Genomic DNA, 18,653 nt, shown 5'->3' on the forward strand with positions numbered 1-18,653 from the left:
CCCGTGTCCCCTGCATCGGCAGGCGGACTCTCAACCACTGCGCCACCAGGGAAGCCCTAAAATCCTTTCTTGGTATCTTCAGAGACAGGCAGCTTCCACTCCCAGCTCCAAGTGGTGATAGGTGAGAGAGAGATTTTGTCCTCCAGGCTGTGTCTTCTGTTCACATTCTCTTGCTTCTTAGAGGTTTTCTGTGTAGTGTCTTCATTCTCTTGGAGCCTCCTTTGTGTAGATTCTGTCCCCTGAGATTGTCATCTGGTCCCAGTGGGAGGATCCCGAGTTTTACTTAACCTATGCCAAGTACTGAGAATATCCGCCGGCTCATGGTGGGCACATAGGCATGAGGATGTTAGTGCTGATACTAAGTACTAAATGGAAGTCAATAACTAGCTCAGAGCTCATCTCACAAGGCCTCCTTGCATTTTTTTTTTTTTTTTTTGGTAACAATTAAATAGCAAAGTTTAGCTGCATTTTATTTATTGCTGGATTTCTGGGGTGGGGCCCAGCCTTCCAAAGTTCATTGGGTACAGTGCTCAGCACAGTGACTAGATAGGAGCACTCAATAAGATGACTTCCTCCTTCTCCTTCCTCCTCCTCCTCCTCCTCATCATCATCATCAAACTCACTCTGAAGTAAATAAATAATCAAACGATAAGGGAATGTGACTTTATTTCAAGGAGTTTGGAACCAGGTCCTCCAAAGTATTAGTGCCACAAACAGGATTGTTATGAATATAATATTGGCATCTTCAGGAGAAGAAAATGTTGATCTTAAAAAAACAAACAAATCTATTTTCCCAAAGTTTAAAATGTTAACTTCTGAGCTAAGCATTTCCTACTTATGGGCCTTATTTGGGGGATATTATTTACAATTTGAACACTGGAGTTGCCGTAGTAGCCATAACCCTTCCGTGTGGTTGAATGTGTCCATCTGGAAACCATCTGATTGCAAATGCCTCATATGTGTATAAGTTGGTTCTCTTCCATGTTCGGCTACAGCCAAATGCCAGGGAAACACCTCCTTGGCTGGACTTTAGAATTCCATTGTATTTATTACTAGAGCTTCTTCAAGACTTTAATTTCTCATTCAACTCATGTCAGGTGGCTGTAAATGTGTTAGTTTGGTTGCCAATACTAAATACTGTTAACCAACAAAAAAATAAATAAAATGCAGTTTATCCTTGTTATTTGTTACCAAAAAATGCAATGAGGCCTTATGAGATGTGCTCTGAGCTGGTTATTGACTTCTGTTCAGTGTCTGGTACCAGTTAGTCCCTGAATTGTCAAGCTTGCTGTACTAATGATGGTTATTCATTTGCAGACAATAGGGCCAGTGATAGAATGCCTAGAAGCTAAGCAAAGGGAATAGTAAACATTTGTTCTAGACAATGCCTAGAAATTGATCTAATTGGCAGCCTTAACAACAGCTAACATTTGTCTGGGTAGTGGAAAAAATATAAATTTTTGGAGTCAGATGGGCCTAGCTTTGCAACTTAACTGGTAATATGATATGGACAAATAATTTAACCTCTCTAGGCCTCAATTTCCTCCTGTATGAAATGGTGAGACTAGCACTTAGCTTTCAGGGTGTTATAAGATTTAAACATAATATAGGTAATTTTCCCAACATCATGTCTATCACATTATATGCCACCGACAAGTAATATTTGTAGAAATTATTGTTTTCTAAAATCCAGGACAATGTTGATTATTAATGCTCCATTAATTTAGTAAAAGCTTTTTGTAGGAAAAAATAAATAAACAAGAACTAACAATTTCAAACCCAGAAAAACCTCATTGTTACATTAATGAGATGTTACACCCATCTAAGGCAAGAATGAAAAAATTACTGTTAGATTTGAGAAATTTAGTGTTACCCATGGCTATTCCCTCCTGTCAGCCTTGAATAAACTTCAGGGATATTGCTCCGCTATCCATAAATGTGGGATACTTTCTTCTATGGGTCACCGTTATGGCCCATTTAGAATGTTTTAACTTTGCTGTAAGCCCTGGGCTCATTTTCTAAGTTCATACTATCCCAGTTGCTTTGTGATAGAATCAACCTTGATAGTGCTGGCAATGAGACTATGACAGAGCACGCTAGGAAAAGTAACTGATTGGAGAAAAAAAGTAGGAAGATAAATTCAAAGAACTGAGAGGTGAAGTTGAAAGAAATGAGAAAGAAGATTAAAACAAGACCAATGTAGAAGTACCCAAAGAATGCATGAAGAGTGAACAACAGTGATGTATCTTGTGATTTATGACCTTTTAAAAAGTAACAGATAATGAGGGCATTGGAGACTGTGCATGGTGAGGCAGAGATACAGAAATATTGGCTGGGAGGGTAGAGAACATGGGAATAGTGGCTGAGGTTGAAGTTTTGCCAGAATGAAAGATTCTGGAGCAAGTCAAAGGATGAGAGGTAAATTATTTCTTTATTATAATTTCCCTTCCAATAGTAACTTCTTCTTCCACATTTCAAGCAAAGCTAAGTGAGACTGGAGCAGGGACTCATGCCCTCATTTGGAAGTCACCTAGAAAATGCCAACCATGCTTCAGCTCTGAGGTTCATACTTACAGAAACTTATATGACTAGACTCTAACAACAGAAACTCAGAATTGCCTGGTCCATACAGAAGAAACTTGCCATGTGACTTGTTCCAGAAAAGTTGCCTTAAATAATTTCAGAAACATGACACAAGTGAGTGATGTCACCCTAGGAACAAGGAACACTAAACTTCCTCTCAAAACAAACTCCAGAAGAAGAGAAACATCAGCCTTCTACTCTGGATGGAAATAACCCAAATACGTCTGGATTTTTTCTTCTGCTCTTCACAACATCTTTTGTTTATTTTCTCCTCTGGGTAAATCTCAGATCTGTTTCCATCAGACCTACCAGTGGATGACCTTGTCTCCTTCTTTTTAGAGTAAATAGAAGTCACCAGACAGGAACTTCCTTGACTTCCTGCTATCAAAAGGATGAATATACCTGTATCTATACCCATTTTTTTCCTCTTTCATGCTGTTACATTGAAAGAGGTGACCCTCTGCTTTATCTAAGGTAAATCCCTCCACCTGTGCATGGTCTATCACTCCTGTCCTCCCAGAGACCTTGTTATATAAATTCTCTTTCTCCTGCCCCTTAAATTTCCCTTTCCACTGATTCTTAGCACTTAAACATGATCATGTAACAGATATCCAGAAGCTAACTCAACGTTCCCCTTAAGAGGTCTCAGGCATCTCTAACTAAACACATCCAAAAGTGAATTCATCCTTTGCTGCCCCCTCCATGAACTTAACTACCCCTACCCCCATCCCTCAATTTCTCAATCTCAGGGAAATGGCTCCATAACCCAACCAAATGTCTAGCTGGAAATCTGGAAATTATCCCTGATTCCTCCTTTCTGCTGATTCCCCGTAGCCAATAGATCAACAAATCTCATTGGACCTATCTTCAAAATATATTCTGTGACCAACCACTTCCCTCCATCTCCATTTCCACACATTGGTTTCTCTTGCATGGATGGTTATAATTGACCACCAACTGATTTCCCCATCATCAGTGTAGGTCTTTACTAATCTCTCCTCCATACTGCAGATGGAAGGATCTTTAAAAAATCCAGGGCTTCCCTGGTGGCGCAGTGGTTGAGAATCCGCCTGCCGATGCAGGGGACACGGGTTTGTGCCCCGGTCTAGGAGGATCCCATATGCCGTGTAGCGGCTGGGCCCATGAGCCATGGCCGCTGGGCCTGCGTGTCCGGAGCAACGGGAGAGGCCGCAGCAGTGAGAGGCCCGTGTACCGCAAAAAAAAAAAAAAAAAAAAAAAAAAATCCAAATATGATCATGTCGTTCTCCTACTCACCTTTAAAACAATGGTTTCTCATTGCCCTTCAGATAAAGTCCATACTCCTTAATATAGCTTACAATAATGTTCATGAGCTATTCCTACCGACCTTTTGGTCTCATCTCTTGTCTCATTCAATACTTCAGTCATTCTAAATGTCTTTTAACTTTTCTTGGTTACCATCTTCCCACCCACACTTGGCCTAGCTAAAACTCCTCTGGCTCCTAGACTGTATTAGTGCCCTGCACCTTCATAGGATACTTTATGGTAATTACTTGTTTTATTCTTTGCTGGAGTATAAGAGCAAGAATTGTGTTTGTCCTGCTCACCAATTTATCCTTCTCTTTGCTTGTCTGCAACTTCCTCTACCAGTCACTCTAGTAGCTTGCTTGGTATCTGGTGTCTAATAGATCCTCAGTAAGTATTTGTCAAATAAATTAACTGTCCTTCATAGTTTTGTCATTTATCTTACTGAACTCAATAATCTTGATTCTCCTGTGGAGTCTCAGAGAATATAATGACAGCACTTTTAAAATCTCATGTCTGTGGTAAGAAAGGAAGATTAAGCTTGAGTGTTGCCAGAATAACAAATGCTATGACACCCTGGTTGTTAATCCTTAAAGCGTAAAGGTTTGTAATAATTACCACTCATTTTAACAAAGGATTTAGGCATTTGGAGAAACCCCATGTCTCCATATGAAGGTCATATGAGTGTAAGGACATACACATGGTTATTTATCTCTAAAGACAATATCTGCCATTAGGAGGGAAGAGTATTCAAGAGTTTTTGTTTGTTTTTTCTTACAATAGAGATAGTGCTATAGACAAGACTATCTTTGGAAGTTCTAATATGGCCAATATAATTTCAAAACTATTTCTTGAATAGATATAATATTTCACCTTATAAATTTTGCAATCCTAGAGCCAGGAGCAAACTTCACTGTTATTTTGGTGTGTTTCCTAGACACTGTCTGGGAATTTAGTCTACAACATCTCTGACAGTTATTACCTTACTTTGGCTTGAGCACTTTCAGGAATGGTATTCCATTGCTGATGAGGCCACCTGCCCCACTACTAGATGCCCGAGTGTCACAGTATTTTTTCTCCTATTCCCTTCTCCCTTCTCTAAACTAACATCTCTCTTTCTGTCACTTCTAAATGTTGATCTTCTACTTCACCTTAAGTCCTCAACTTAAAAGCCTTTAAATACTGGAAGGGAAGAGGAAGTGTGGGCAAAGGGAGACACCTTCCCGAGCACCCAGTGTTTTGCAGGGTTGACAGTGGGTACATTTATGTTACCTCACTAACTTCTTAAACAATCTAGTAAAGTAAGTAGCGTTAATGGCGTTTTACTTAAAGTAGTAAAACTCTCCCCATTTGTCTATTTAATGTTGAAATCCAATTTTTAAAAACTTCTAAATGTTCTGAGTCAAGAGCCTGGGATGCTAATTAAGATCTGTTCGTGTATAGTTGCGTGGAATTGGCTCCTTTTCACTATTTCTAACATTGAAAGCATAACTCTTATTGTCCTAGGCAACCTCACAATTTTTTTGAGTCTTCACCAGTCACGTTAATGGTCTTTTTGCTGCATGAAGACATCATGGCCTTTGGAAATCACACCCAACAGAACTCTATTGCCCTTTTGAAGTGAGACCTTCTCTCTTAGAAATAATTCAAGCCCTGGGGAAATTTGGGCTTATTGAGTCCTTTTCAGATTTGTGAGAAAATGTTTATGCTGAGGAGCAATAATTTTCAGTGCAGCCAGAGCATACCTATCAACACAAAAGCAACTCCTAAGCCATCAGGAGACTAAACAACCTGGACTAAAATAACATTGACATTCTTTTTGAGACAGTCAGGAGTGATTTAGAGTCAGAGTTTGATGATCACCACAACAAACTGTTTTAGAGATTTACTAACATTCCAAAGTCAGTGTTTGGAAATTCTTAATGAGTAATCCAACCATAGAAGTATATTTGGACTAAAATAGTATTTTACACTATGTGTATAAATTTTGGTTTGGTCACACATCGTTTTTAATAGGCTGAATGTTTTAAAAACAATTTGATCTTAAAAATATCATGGCACCAAATAACTACTTCAAATGTATTCTCTTTTTAACTAATTTTGTGGGTGATGTTTAGACAAAAACCACTTATAATTGAAGGGTTTTGGAAATGGTTTAACACAATGTGGATTATTCAGTGTTTCTATTATTTAACTCTGGGGATTTCTTTCTGTTCTTTTATCAGGTTCTCCAAAGTACTTATTATTCGAGTTGGGTAAACCAGTTCAGCAGACTGAGTCCCCAGTGCATTTTCCAATGATGATAACTGCCCTTAAAATTCTTTCAGACCTGGATATCTACCTGTGTGAGACCAGTAAGTAAGTATTTCTTTAAACTATTTTAGATTATGTAAGAAACTCACCAAAATAATTTTGCCAGAAAAACTAAAAGAAACATGTCATGGTATTAACAAGAGTCCTTTGGATGATGAGATTATGGGTAAATTTTTTTTCTTTCCTTTTTCATTACTGTCGAATTTTAAATGATGAATGTATATTGCCTTTGCAATAGAGAAGCTTTACTTTTGAAAAAGCAGTTGTAGATACAATAATATCCACACATATGAAATGAGTTCTAAGGTACATATGCAGGCGACAGAATGCTAAGCAGAGACACAGACACATCTACTGATTGCAGAAACAGATTGCAACTGGAGAGGCCCACCTGGCTCTCAGGTACTGGCTTCTTTGCAGATCACAAATATAACTCCAAACATGGTGACAGGTCTTTGGTGCCAGGTTATTTCTAACCTCTTGTGGTAAGTCAATATCTTCCCCAAACAAATTAGCTAAATAATTTTGGGTTTGACCTGAGAATTAGTTTAGTTAATCTAGGTTGTTTGGTTCTAAGTAGTATATTTACTATTCAGTAACAAGAATTAACAAGATTTTTAAAATGCCTGTTTATACAGGAAGGTAATCAAACCTGTCAGTTGTCCATTGTTGACTTTTCTTGGGATTGACAGAATTTACATTAAGGAAATCAGAGAAATGCTGCCCCAAAATGTCCTGGAAGAGGTACCAAGTTCTTATTATGAATAGAGTATAGGCAGATCCTATCACATCTAGAAGGCTAGCAGAAAGTCTAGAAAACTTCTGTCCCAGTGATGTTTACTAAAAGCTAGTTTAAATAAGTAAAACAAACTAAAAAACAATCCCTTAAAATTTTATAGTATCCACTCATACAAATATATACATATTCAAAGACAAACTTTTTACCATTTTTATTTTATTCTTTCTTTATCCATCCATCCACTCATTCATGAGTTTAGCAAATTCTTTTTTGGGTATCTTCTATATGAGAGGCAAAAATCTTAGCAGTTGGGCAGTACACCAGAGAACTAACACAAAAATTCCTGCCTTCATGGAGCTTATGTTCATAGTGCTAGAAAGATTAAAAAGTAAATAAACAAGTAAAATATAGAGTATGTCAGATGGGGATACGTGTTATGAGGAAAAATAAATCCAGTAAGAGAGGTAGGGCATGCCAGTTGGGAGGTGGGCTTGGAGGGAGAGTGTTGTTTTAAATTATGGTGGTCAGGAAAGGCCTTACCAATAAGGTGACTTGGTTAAGAGATGTAAGAGTTGGTTCTAGACAGCTTTAATAGTCCCCTTCCAGAAGTGGGACAGCATTGACCCAGTGTTTCCGTTATTTTTATGACACATGAAATAATCCTTTTGATGCTCTAAGAGTAGTACCTTTAGCACAAGAGTATGTTTCCACCTGATTTATACAGCTGGTGAGCAGACTCATTCAGATGTCACTCTTCAGTGGTACCACTAAAGTAATACAGCCACACATATGGACCTTAGTTTTTTTTCTATTCATTCATGTGTTTGCCTTCTGAAGTTGACTATGAGCCCATTGAAGGCAGGGATGAGACAATGATATGTTCATCTTAGCAGCCTCAATGCCTTGCCTAGTGCCTAGCAATTGTCAGGTGCTCCATGACTACCAGTTGAACAAATAAACTTTGAGAGTAAAATCGACATTGACTTTAAACAGTTCAAGAGTGAATTCCCAATGGCCACGTTTACCTCCTAAACTATCCACAGTGGGTAACTGTCTTACATCATGATGACCTCTCAATTTCTGTAAGCCTTATATGGAGCTGGCATCAAGGACTTGCTCTGTAAAATAAAACGATGGTATGTTTCCAACAGGGATACTTTTGGTGTAAGCATCTCTTAGAAGTTGTTTCTACAAAAAAAAAAAAAAGAAGTTGTTTCTAGTCCCACTTTCCCCATGACAGTGCTATAAAGTGGGACAGCTGTCATGCCCACATTTTTCTACTACCTCTGTGACAGATAATCTGGTTTATATCCTTTTTCTGAGATGGTGTGGAGTGCTATTTTTCACACTAGATTAGGGGGCAAAATTATGACAGCCTTATGATATCACCACTTGGGAAAGCAATAAAAGGGAAAAAGGGAAACCAAAAACTTTATTTTATAATGGAGTCCTGATTCAAGGCCATAATAATTGTATGGTTTTGGACCAGTTGCTAAATCTGTGTGAATCCCATGACCTTGTCTGTAAACTGGAAATAATAATCTACCTTACGGTATCGTTATGAAGATCAAGTTGTATAATATATGCAAATCATTTCGTGTAGTGCCTGGTACATAATGTGGATGTTCAATAGATTATTGTTAATATTTTACTACTATTTTTTGGCCTCTCCCATTGCGGAGCACAGGCTCCGGACGCGCAGGCTCAGCGGCCATGGCTCACGGGCCTAGCCGCTCCGCGGCATGTGGGATCTTCCCAAACCGGGGCACGAACCCGTGTCCCCCGCATCGGCAGGCAGACTCTCAACCACTGCGCCACCAGGGAAGCCCCCTTTACTACTATTAATAATACTGTTACTATTAGAGAAGTTATGCAAATAAGATTTTTTTTACCAGTTGTTGAACATTTACATGATCCCCGAGGATAACGCTCATCAATATATTTGCTCTTTAAAGTTATCTCCCTCTATATACTTGTAATAATATTAAACCAAGTAACGTTTATAACAATGTACTCTTGAATGTCTTTATCACTTAAGAATATGAAGTGTAACATGTTGTATCAAAAAAATTTTTCAGCTGCTGAATAGGATGGTATTTAATAGGGAACGTTTCCATGGTTTCAGAGCATCATACATGCTAAGGAACAAATTAGCAAGCATTTCGCCATCATGGTGGTTCACACAATCTCTGTCACTCTGATGCTTTTCTTGCAGAAATATAGTCAGTGGAAGTCATTATCTTTTCAGGTAGGAAAGTCATGCTTTAACGGATGGCAGAACTCTAGTCTGATATTTTTTTCTTCTTGTTTCTTTAGAGTCTTGAGACTCTAGGACAGAGACCACCACTAGGCACAAACATCACCTGCTTGCATGATTATGGAGATGGTCTACATGATGTTGAAAATGCCCTTAGTTTTTTGACAGCGGCTAAATAACCATGGGGTCAAGTGGACTTGGGAAAGCGGCAACATTAGATGAACTGCTGAGCACTTGCATTGAGATGTTTGGTATGAGCCTTTTCTCCCTTCTGTACATCTTGCTACTCTTACTTCCCCCTGTTCAGATGTAGGTGTTGCTGTGGAACAGAATTCAATCTCCATACCTTGGTATTTAAGGCCTTTTTGATTGACCCCCAGTCTGTCTCCCCAGTATCACTGCCCTCTGCATTTTCCTTCCCTTTACTGCCCACAGCAGATACCCCAGCCATACTGTTCACTTAATGTTTCTGGAACATTCCCTGCATCTTTCTACCTCCATGCCTTTATCATATTACTTCACTGAAATTCTACTTCAGGGCTCATTTCAGATGTCACCCTAGATGTTCATAATATCATTCCTAATCTCCCCTGTCAGGAATGCTGATTGCTTCCTCCATTCTCCCACAGCCCTTTATGACTTTCTTATGGTACGTGGTATATGCTGCTGTGATAATTTCTTGGTCTTTTGGCTTAGACAAGAGTGAGTTGCCCAAGCTCCTGCATTCTGTCTTTGTGTATATGTCTTGTATCTCCTACTAGGTTGTAGACTTTACAGCTATATGCCTTTTATGTTGTTCATCTACCTCAGCATTTTGGATTATTCCTTGCACAGAGTCACAAAGGAGTTGTTTGTTGAACTGATTGTTATACGAGGAGTTAAACCAGACAGAGAAGGGTTGCCAGATAAAATACAGGATGCTCAGTTAAATTTGAATTGCAGATGAGCCATATTTTTAGTATAAGTATGTCCTAAATAGTGCATGGGACATACGTATACTAAAAAATTATTTGTAGTTTACTTAATTCAAATATAACTGTGTCGTGTATTTTTATTTGTGAAATTTGGCAACCTTACATCAGAGGAAGGGTGAGACCTACCCACTTAATTTGCAAGGAAATACCAGCAGAAGTAGGATGAAAATGATAATTGGGTCTACAAGAAAATTTTGACACTGATGTTTCTCTACTGATATTAGAAAAAGAGAAAAGTAGTATGTACTGCCGTCTGCTCACCTCTCATTTTATTTTATTTTTTAACAGATGACAATGGAGAGCTGAATAATAGTTATTTGCCAAGAATAGTTCTACTTATGCACCGATGGTATTTATCTTCCACTGAGTTGGCAGAAAAACTTCTCTGCATATATCTTTTCAACTACTGTGTAATTTTTACAATCATAAATCAAGTTCTGTATTTAGATAGAGTGTCTAACCACAGCCAGTAAATTAAGATGAATAAACAGTCTTCAGTCAGTTATACAGCTGTTTTGTGAATATATATAGATGTCTAGACAAAACATCTGGATGATTGACCAAATAGTTAACTATCCATCTGGATGTTTTGGCTCTGCTTGGAAATAATCACTAGATATAAAATGAAACAGGAGCTTGTAGACTGAATGTTTCTAACTTGTCTTAAATATTTCTGCTGTTAGTATAATGAAAGAATATTTAACACTGATTCAAGAGCTAATTTATTCCTTTTAGGAACGCAGAATGGTGGACCTAGAGGATACAGTTTAGACATATGGAAATGCCAGCCAAAATAATATGATCTGGCTCTGGCATAAACACCACCTAAATTTTCACATCTTCCCTTGCTGGCAAGACACAAGGAATATTCTAGCAGGTTTATTACAATTTGTTAATTGATATTAATTTTAAATTTTCTTCTGATATAAAAGCAAAAAAAACCATCCATAGTTAGAAACCCCATTCTATAATAAGGGCTTTTAGCAGTCCACCACTTTTGTACACGGTACAGTTCTAAAAGGTAGTTAAAAGCCAAATGACTAAAAATGGCTACAGAACAGTCACACATTTATATGGAGGTTTTATTCCCCGAGATCTAATGTTTATTATATAACCACTAATGTTGGTTCCTACAGTCTTTGCCTGCTGCAAGCCCAGGGGTTCTGCAGATGAGTAAGAAGCCTTGCAGGACAAGGGGAGCCTCAGAGGGAGAGGGTCCATTGAGTACTGTTAGGGCCAGCGTGGCTTCCATCTGCTTACTTCAAGCTTCCTCCACTTTCTACTTCTTTCTTCCAACATGCCCCCAACCTCGGGGCAGAAGGGGATGTTAGAGAAGATAAGGGGACATTCACCCTGAACAGAGGTCCCTGGAAGTGAGCAAGATACTAGTACCCAGTGGTCCAAGGATTCCATAGGTCCCACTATTGAAGGGCAGTACATAGAGAAGGATGGAGGGAACTGACTCAGTCTGGTCCATCCCGCCTCAGAATCCAAACACTGTCCAAAAATGTGCCCACAAACAGCACTCTCATCATTAGTATGTCTGCTGCTATATGAAACACAAATAGAAAGGGATATTTAGGCACAGTAAAATTTAATATCCGAAAGTACAGATTGTATGAAAGTTGAAACTGCCTATGAATTAACATTTCTTTAGATTTTCCTCCCTTTGGATTCCTTGCTCACTGCATATCCATGGTGCCTGGCATATAGCAGGAGCTCAATATATGTTAGTTAAAAAGAGTATGACTAAATAGACTTGAAACTAAATCACAACACAACATGTGTATTAATATACCCAAAAATGACATTTTCAAATACTAAAGAAATTAGAGGACTTATATAAATCATTAATCCTATATATAAAATCTTTTTGGCTAAAATGGTGCTTTTATGTACTATTGATTTTAAATCATCTATAATTGGTAGTATATTTGTAATTACGGTTGACAGTCATCACTTGGTAAGTGCTCAGGAAGGTAAAACTAATTTTATAAATGGCTTCTCTTCCAGACCAAAAAAATACATCCCAGAGCAATAATACATTGTGTCAATTATTTAGTGCTGATGTCATCAGAACACACTTTTCTCTCCATTTGAACGTTCACATAACCCTAGTATTCCTAGTATGGCCCTCTTATTAGGAATTCATCTAAATTGATCAAACAGCTGCAGGTCTGTGCAAAGGAAACAACGTGCAAGGATTTTTCTTTAACTAGTGTACGTATCGAAATGCCAGTGGAGAAAGCTGTGATGAATTTCGATTAAAGATCTGTTACTTCATGAGGTAAATATTTACGAATTTAATTGTCTTGTACTTTCTAGTTCTGCAATTGTTGACAGTTTCCTTTTCACCATACAACAGACCTAGTATGACAACAGAATCGACTCAAGTCCCCCTTTTATTGATTTTATTAAAACTGGCCCTTCTCTGTTCCTGGGAGTAGAATTCATCTTTCTTTTGGACTGTAGATCAAGCAGTGGTCAATGTGATGTTTTTTTTTTTTTTTCCTGTACGCCGGCCTCTCACTGTCGTGGCCTCTCCCGTTGCGGAGCACAGGCTCCGGACGCGCAGGCTCAGCGGCCATGGCTCACGGGCCCAGTCGCTCCAAGGCACGTGGGATCTTCCCGGACCGGGGCACGAACTCGTGTCCCCTGCATCGGCAGGCGGACTCTCAACCACTGCACCACCAGGGAAGCCCGGTCAATGTGATTAGGGAATGAAAGCAGCTCTTAGAAAGAGTACATTCATTTTTTTTCGACTCCCTCACCATACACATTCCCACCTACTTGCCATGAATTGGGATAAGGGTTTCTTCTCAGCAGTGGTTCTGAAGAGAGAGAAAGAAAGGCTCAGGTTGGGAGTGGTATATATGAGCCCTTGATTAAAGGAGGGAAGAGGGAGACTCAATGTAATGGATGAGGGATGGGAGATTGCTAATTTGGCATGTGGTCTTGATGCATGGTTAAATGTAATCTGTAAAATGATACCGTGGTTTCCATAGAGGTCTAGCTTGAAATCTTCCAGTTGTCAAAAATACTTGATGCCTTTCAGGTACTGGATTCTGAAGTTTCCCGCAGAGTTTAATTTGGACCTCGGTTTGATCCGTATGACTGAGGAATTCCGGGAAGTAGCTAGTCAACTAGGATGTGAGAAACACGTCAGCCTTATCGACATATCCAGCATGTAAGAGTGGCACAAGCTTCTTTCAAACATGATGAGTCCACTGTTTGAGGGAGGGAGTAGTGATGACCCCACTTGACCTCCATCCATACCATTTCAGAATCAAGGTGTGCTTCTCTGAGGAAAGCTTTGATGCAATGAGCACAGTCCCATCGGACAGAGTTTCTCTCTCCAAGCTTCAATTTCTGTATTTGTAAAATGGGGATTGTACTTTCTCGTGGGGTATTATGAGCATCCAATGAATACCTAAGATAATATGTGAAAGCATTTGGCACATAATAGATGCTCAGTACTTGGTTACTTAATCTAGTCTCCTATACCCTTGCCACTCATAGTGTGGTCTGTGGATCAGCAGCATTGGCATCACCTGGGAGCTCAACAGAAATGCAGAATCTCATGCCCCACCCTAAACCTTCTGAACTGGAAACTGCATTTTAATAAGATCCCCAGCTGATTCATATGCTCATTCAAGTTTGAGATGCTCTGAGGTCAGCCTGAGGCTATACAAATGTTGACCATAGTTGTGCCATGAACTGGTTAGCTCAGTGATTAGGAACTTGGTGCTAATTAGGCTAGCATTTTATATTGACTAGCTAACTTTGTAGACAAAACTATTTTAGGCCTATGAGTATGGTTATCCATATTGCAAATATGTGCTCTTGTGTCCTAGGCATTCATACTCTAGTCTCTTTTCCTAGAATACTTCTTCAAGAGTGATCAATGGTGAGTGATCCAGGAGTTGTTAGGGATGTTGTTAAAAATAAGGATTATTCAGCCTGACTCCTCTACTTACTAGCTGTGTGATCTTGGGTAAAATTTTAATCTCTCTGTGCCTATATTTTCTCATCTATAAAATGGGAGTAATAGTAGTGTTACCGGTAGAGTTGTTGTGAAGATTTAATGAGTTAATACTTGTGATTATAGTGGTGCCTGGGACATCTAAGAGTTTGATAAATGTTTACACTAAAAAATACAGATTATTCAGTTTATTCATTCCTAGTAAATCAGAATCTCTGGTAGTGAGGTCTAGGTCTCTGTCTTTATAACAAGCTTTTCAAATAATCCATATGTTGCTGAAGTGTGAGAACCAGCTTTTGATGGTTTCCATCACCACCTATATATTGATAAACTCCAAAATTTATATACCTAGCCCTAACCTCTCCCTCATGATCCAAACCTTACTGGTCACAGGAAAGACCAAGTAAGGGATTCTGGATGAATCAGTGCAAACCCACACTGTATGGAAAAACAACTCGAAGTTTATATTCTATTGGCAATGGGTCACTGGTTTTCTCTTCAAATATGAAGGACTGGGCATGTATTTTGCACAAGCCCCTGGAAGCAGGCCAAGAGTTACACAGTCAGTAGGTTAATAACTTCCATTGAGTGAAATGAGCTTTCAGCACATTGACCAGACTCACTCTTCTTTTATAGTCCTTCCTATGACTGGATGAGAAGAGTCACACAGAGGAAAAAAGTATCCAAGAAGGGAAAAGCCTGTCTGCTCTTTGACCATCTGGAGCCCATTGAATTGGCTGAGCACCTCACTTTTCTGGAGCATAAATCTTTTAGAAGGATCTCAGTAAGAAACTGGACATTTATTCTTCCAAGGATAACAACCACCATGCCAACTTTACCAAGAGCTGCATTTTCATACTCTGAAGTGTTGGCAGCCTCTGTCACTGTGCTCCACTGGAAAAGTGCCCTTAACTCACAGGAACAATCCCTTTTAACCAAAGATAAATATTATCCTGTCTTTATTTTATGGCTCAGGAGCTATATTTCTGTTGCTATTTTCAATGTCTCCTTTCATAGGATTAAAGCATGATTTTCTAAATATTCAGTGGAGATTGAACCATTCAAGGTTTATTTAGCTCCGTTGACTTCTCCCAAGTGAACATGTTTAGCTGGGCCCTTCATTTGGGGAGAAGAAGTATTTATTTAGGTTGGGATATGTATAAATGCCTGATTATGGATATAGGTTGAAAATAGGAATTGTAAGCTTTCAGGAGAATCTCAACGTCAGGTTGTTTCTTTCTCAGGGATGGATATCCTGGATTAAATTTTTCTTTCCTACTCTGTCTTGATAGAGTTCCTCCTCTGCATCCCTTTTCTTCCTCCTGACTGTGATCTCTTCCTAGCCACCTACTCACTATCCATTTGTTATGATATTTCCACAATGGTTCACAAACAGACTTTGTCTTTGTCTAACCAAGCTCTGGGGAAGTCACTTCTTTTCCAAGATGCCAAAGAATGAATTACGTTATTGCTTGCAGAGAAGAACATGAGGTTAGAAGTATGGATTTCTCAAAGACTGATTCTTTTCACTAAGTAACCCTACTTGGAGAGGGCCTTTTGATTCCCCACAGGCAGGCCATGAGAGGGAATCCCCTGCTCTGTTTATATGGTAGGAGGCTCATATGTATCTGATGACATCCATGCTGACTTCCTGAAAATGTGTCAGTTTTGCCAAAGAGCAGCCTTACTCAGTTTCTGTTTTTTCTCTTTTCTTCTTGAAAACACATTGCAAACTTATTCTGACTTGAAATTATGATATTTATATTCATTTCCTCTTCTTTAATGTATGCCATTGTATCTCGAACTTGCCTGACCATTGGAATCACCAGTAGTGGGTGAAAAATGGAGATTCTTAGGTTATTCCTCTGGAACAGTGATCCTTTAGGTCTGACGTGTTCCCCAAAACCAGTATTTTAGCAAATGTCCCAGGTGGATCTTATGATCCAGCAAATTTTTGACTCACTGGAATATGACTTTGAGTCTTGTCCCTTCCTCCTCCCATCAACACTGTGGTGTGTAATAAGTGTGCGTCTGGGTGTGGAAGAGTGAAATGCAGCAAAATAACATGTTAAAGATACAGATATATTCAAACTTGTAAGATGCCATTATAAATGTGAAATGAAAGAAATCATTATGCTGTTGTGAAACATTATCTCACCTCTTCCATGCAACATTCTAATTTATAATTTTTTCAAAGACTCCATTATAATTCAGAGTCTCTGAATCTTCCTTTACTAGTTCACTGATTACCAAAGCTATGTCATCCATGGCTGCCTGGAGAATAACCCAACCTTGGAGAGATCTATTGCTTTATTTAATGGAATCTCTAAGTGGGTCCAGTTGATGGTTCTTAGCAAACCAACCCCTCAGCAAAGGGCAGAAGTCATCACAAAGTTTATCAATGTTGCCAAGGTATGTATGTCTGTTAATTAGACTGGGATTCTCAAAGGATTCTAGATATTCATTCACTCTATTGAGAAAAGTCATTGAAAAAATTTGGGGTTCACGATATAAAAGCCAATTAAACTACCCATAAATGTCTAATGAGCAAATATACTTCTCTCATGCAAGAAGATTGCTTTTAATTGGCCATATTTGGAAGTATTTAATGTAGCTATTTTTCTGTATAATGATTGATATATTTTTCTAGTGGATTTCATTTGTACTTCATTTTGAATTGATACTATTTTCCCTATATCCTTGTTGTTAAATTGTACGACTTCATCTGTACCTCAGAAAGGTCAGAATAATTCAAAACTTGTTACAAAGTATTGAAGTTAACCTTTTTTATTGCAGAAGCTCCGTCAGCTCAAAAATTTTAACACCCTGATGGCAGTGGTAGGAGGCCTTAGTCATAGTTCCATTTCCAGGCTCAAAGAGACCCATTCTCATCTTTCTTCAGAAGTTACAAAGGTACAGTGGATCAGATCATAAAACCCAAGTAAAAAATTCGTTTGTAAATTGTTTGGGGGTAGGATGATCCTAACAAATGTCACTCAGAAGGCGAAAGTTTTCTTCTTAGACAATAGGAGGTTAAAGCCATACCACCTGGAAAAACAGATGAGAGGTGGCAGCAAGTGTCCTAATAGGAATGCTTTGAACACCATTAACATATTACAGTTGTAAATATTCAAAAAATATGTGTTTGGTGCTTACTATGTGATAGGCATTGTGAAATACATGGGGGTTACAAGGCAAATATGACAGAAATCATTCCTACCGTCCCGTCCTCACATGAAGTCATTGAACACCTGCTCTATTCATAGTACTGTGTTCAACACGGTGGAAGACACAAAGGAAGGGGGGACAGAAAGAAATCTTTTGTATAGAAAGCCCTCAGATTTATAGCTCAGTTTTCAGGGATAAAAAAAAAAATTTAAGCAATGATTGTTTCCCAAACTGAACTTTTTCTGCCATATTTATTTCCAGACCACAATAATATTTTTCCTTATTGAGCAAAAATGAACATTTCATCCTTATGAAAAGATTTCCTTGTAAGCGTGTACTTTGCTATATCAGTAAGGACACTTTCAGCTGTAAGTTAAAAAAAAAATAAATCTTGGAATTGCTTAAACAATGAGGAAATGGATCGTCTCACATACCTGAAAGTCCAGAGGCAGGGCCGTCCAGGCATGGTCTGATCAGAGCTCTGGCTCAGTTGCTCTGTATTCCTCTGAGTATGAGGTTTTTGTTTTAGTTTTTGTTTTTCATCGGATCGGTTTCCCTCCTGATTGGGCTGTCTGCAGCAACGGGAAAATTATGCTTTCTTGTTTATGAAAGTTGGAGATAGGGAAAACCTCTCTTCAGCTCTGCGCCCATGGAATAAAAGACCTTCTTTTTTAGACAGATTGGACCATCTCAAATCACATGCCCACCCCTGGGCCAATAACAGTATCCAGAGGAATACAATGTACTGATTGGCTTAACTCTGTGTTCCTGAACCAATCACAAACCAGACGGATGGAATTATGAAGATGGTAGATCAGAAACCATCCTTGGATCTGGGCATGGAAACAGCGTCATCTGAGACACATGGGAAAGAGTAGACTGATCAAAAGTAGACACACGGGTCTATTAGGAAGGTATGGCTGCCGTTAGGCAACCAACAATCGCTTGTGCATATAAACAGGAGAATATAAGCCACAGAAGCACTGCTGAGTGGCCTCAAACACTGCACCCTTTCCAAGTATAATGGGGCTCATTATGTGTTTCATTTTCCTTTAGATTAGTACTGAATTTCCAGTAAAGAGCAAAACATATTTTAAATGTTGTAAAGAATAAGAATTCAGTGGAGGCTCATAGAAGCTTGGAACCACCAGTATGTCTTCAAAAATTATTTATTTGAACTCCTCTTTCTTACAGAAAAGAAAACTGAGGTCCCCCAAAGTGAAGTGACTTGCTTAAGGTCACCCTCCTAGTTAGTGGCAGAGTCCAAAACCACAGCTATCTCACACATCAGTATGACTGTTCCTACCCCATACTGGCCCCTTCAAGTTATATCTTGAATGCAACTTTCTTGGA

At 38.8% G+C, this 18,653-nt stretch overlaps 1 protein-coding gene across 2 annotated transcripts in view; it reads left to right on the forward strand.

Moving 5' to 3' along the window:
* The first annotated feature begins 6,135 nt into the window (after nucleotides 1-6,135).
* Nucleotides 6,136-18,653, forward strand: part of RASGRP3 (RAS guanyl releasing protein 3) — a 41,668-nt gene continuing 29,150 nt past the window's right edge. For both annotated transcript variants that reach the window (XM_055089112.1, XM_028496965.2), the window contains exons 1-8: nucleotides 6,136-6,225; nucleotides 9,236-9,427; nucleotides 10,439-10,541; nucleotides 12,375-12,437; nucleotides 13,206-13,337; nucleotides 14,769-14,916; nucleotides 16,371-16,544; nucleotides 16,929-17,045. In XM_055089112.1, coding sequence (XP_054945087.1) covers nucleotides 9,358-9,427; nucleotides 10,439-10,541; nucleotides 12,375-12,437; nucleotides 13,206-13,337; nucleotides 14,769-14,916; nucleotides 16,371-16,544; nucleotides 16,929-17,045 — 807 coding nt within the window. In that variant the 5' untranslated portion in view covers nucleotides 6,136-6,225; nucleotides 9,236-9,357. The remainder of the gene's footprint in view (nucleotides 6,226-9,235; nucleotides 9,428-10,438; nucleotides 10,542-12,374; nucleotides 12,438-13,205; nucleotides 13,338-14,768; nucleotides 14,917-16,370; nucleotides 16,545-16,928; nucleotides 17,046-18,653) is intronic.

The sequence above is a fragment of the Physeter macrocephalus genome, chromosome 12 (genome assembly GCF_002837175.3).
Source record: "Physeter macrocephalus isolate SW-GA chromosome 12, ASM283717v5, whole genome shotgun sequence".
Classification (NCBI taxonomy): Eukaryota; Metazoa; Chordata; class Mammalia; order Artiodactyla; family Physeteridae; genus Physeter; species Physeter macrocephalus.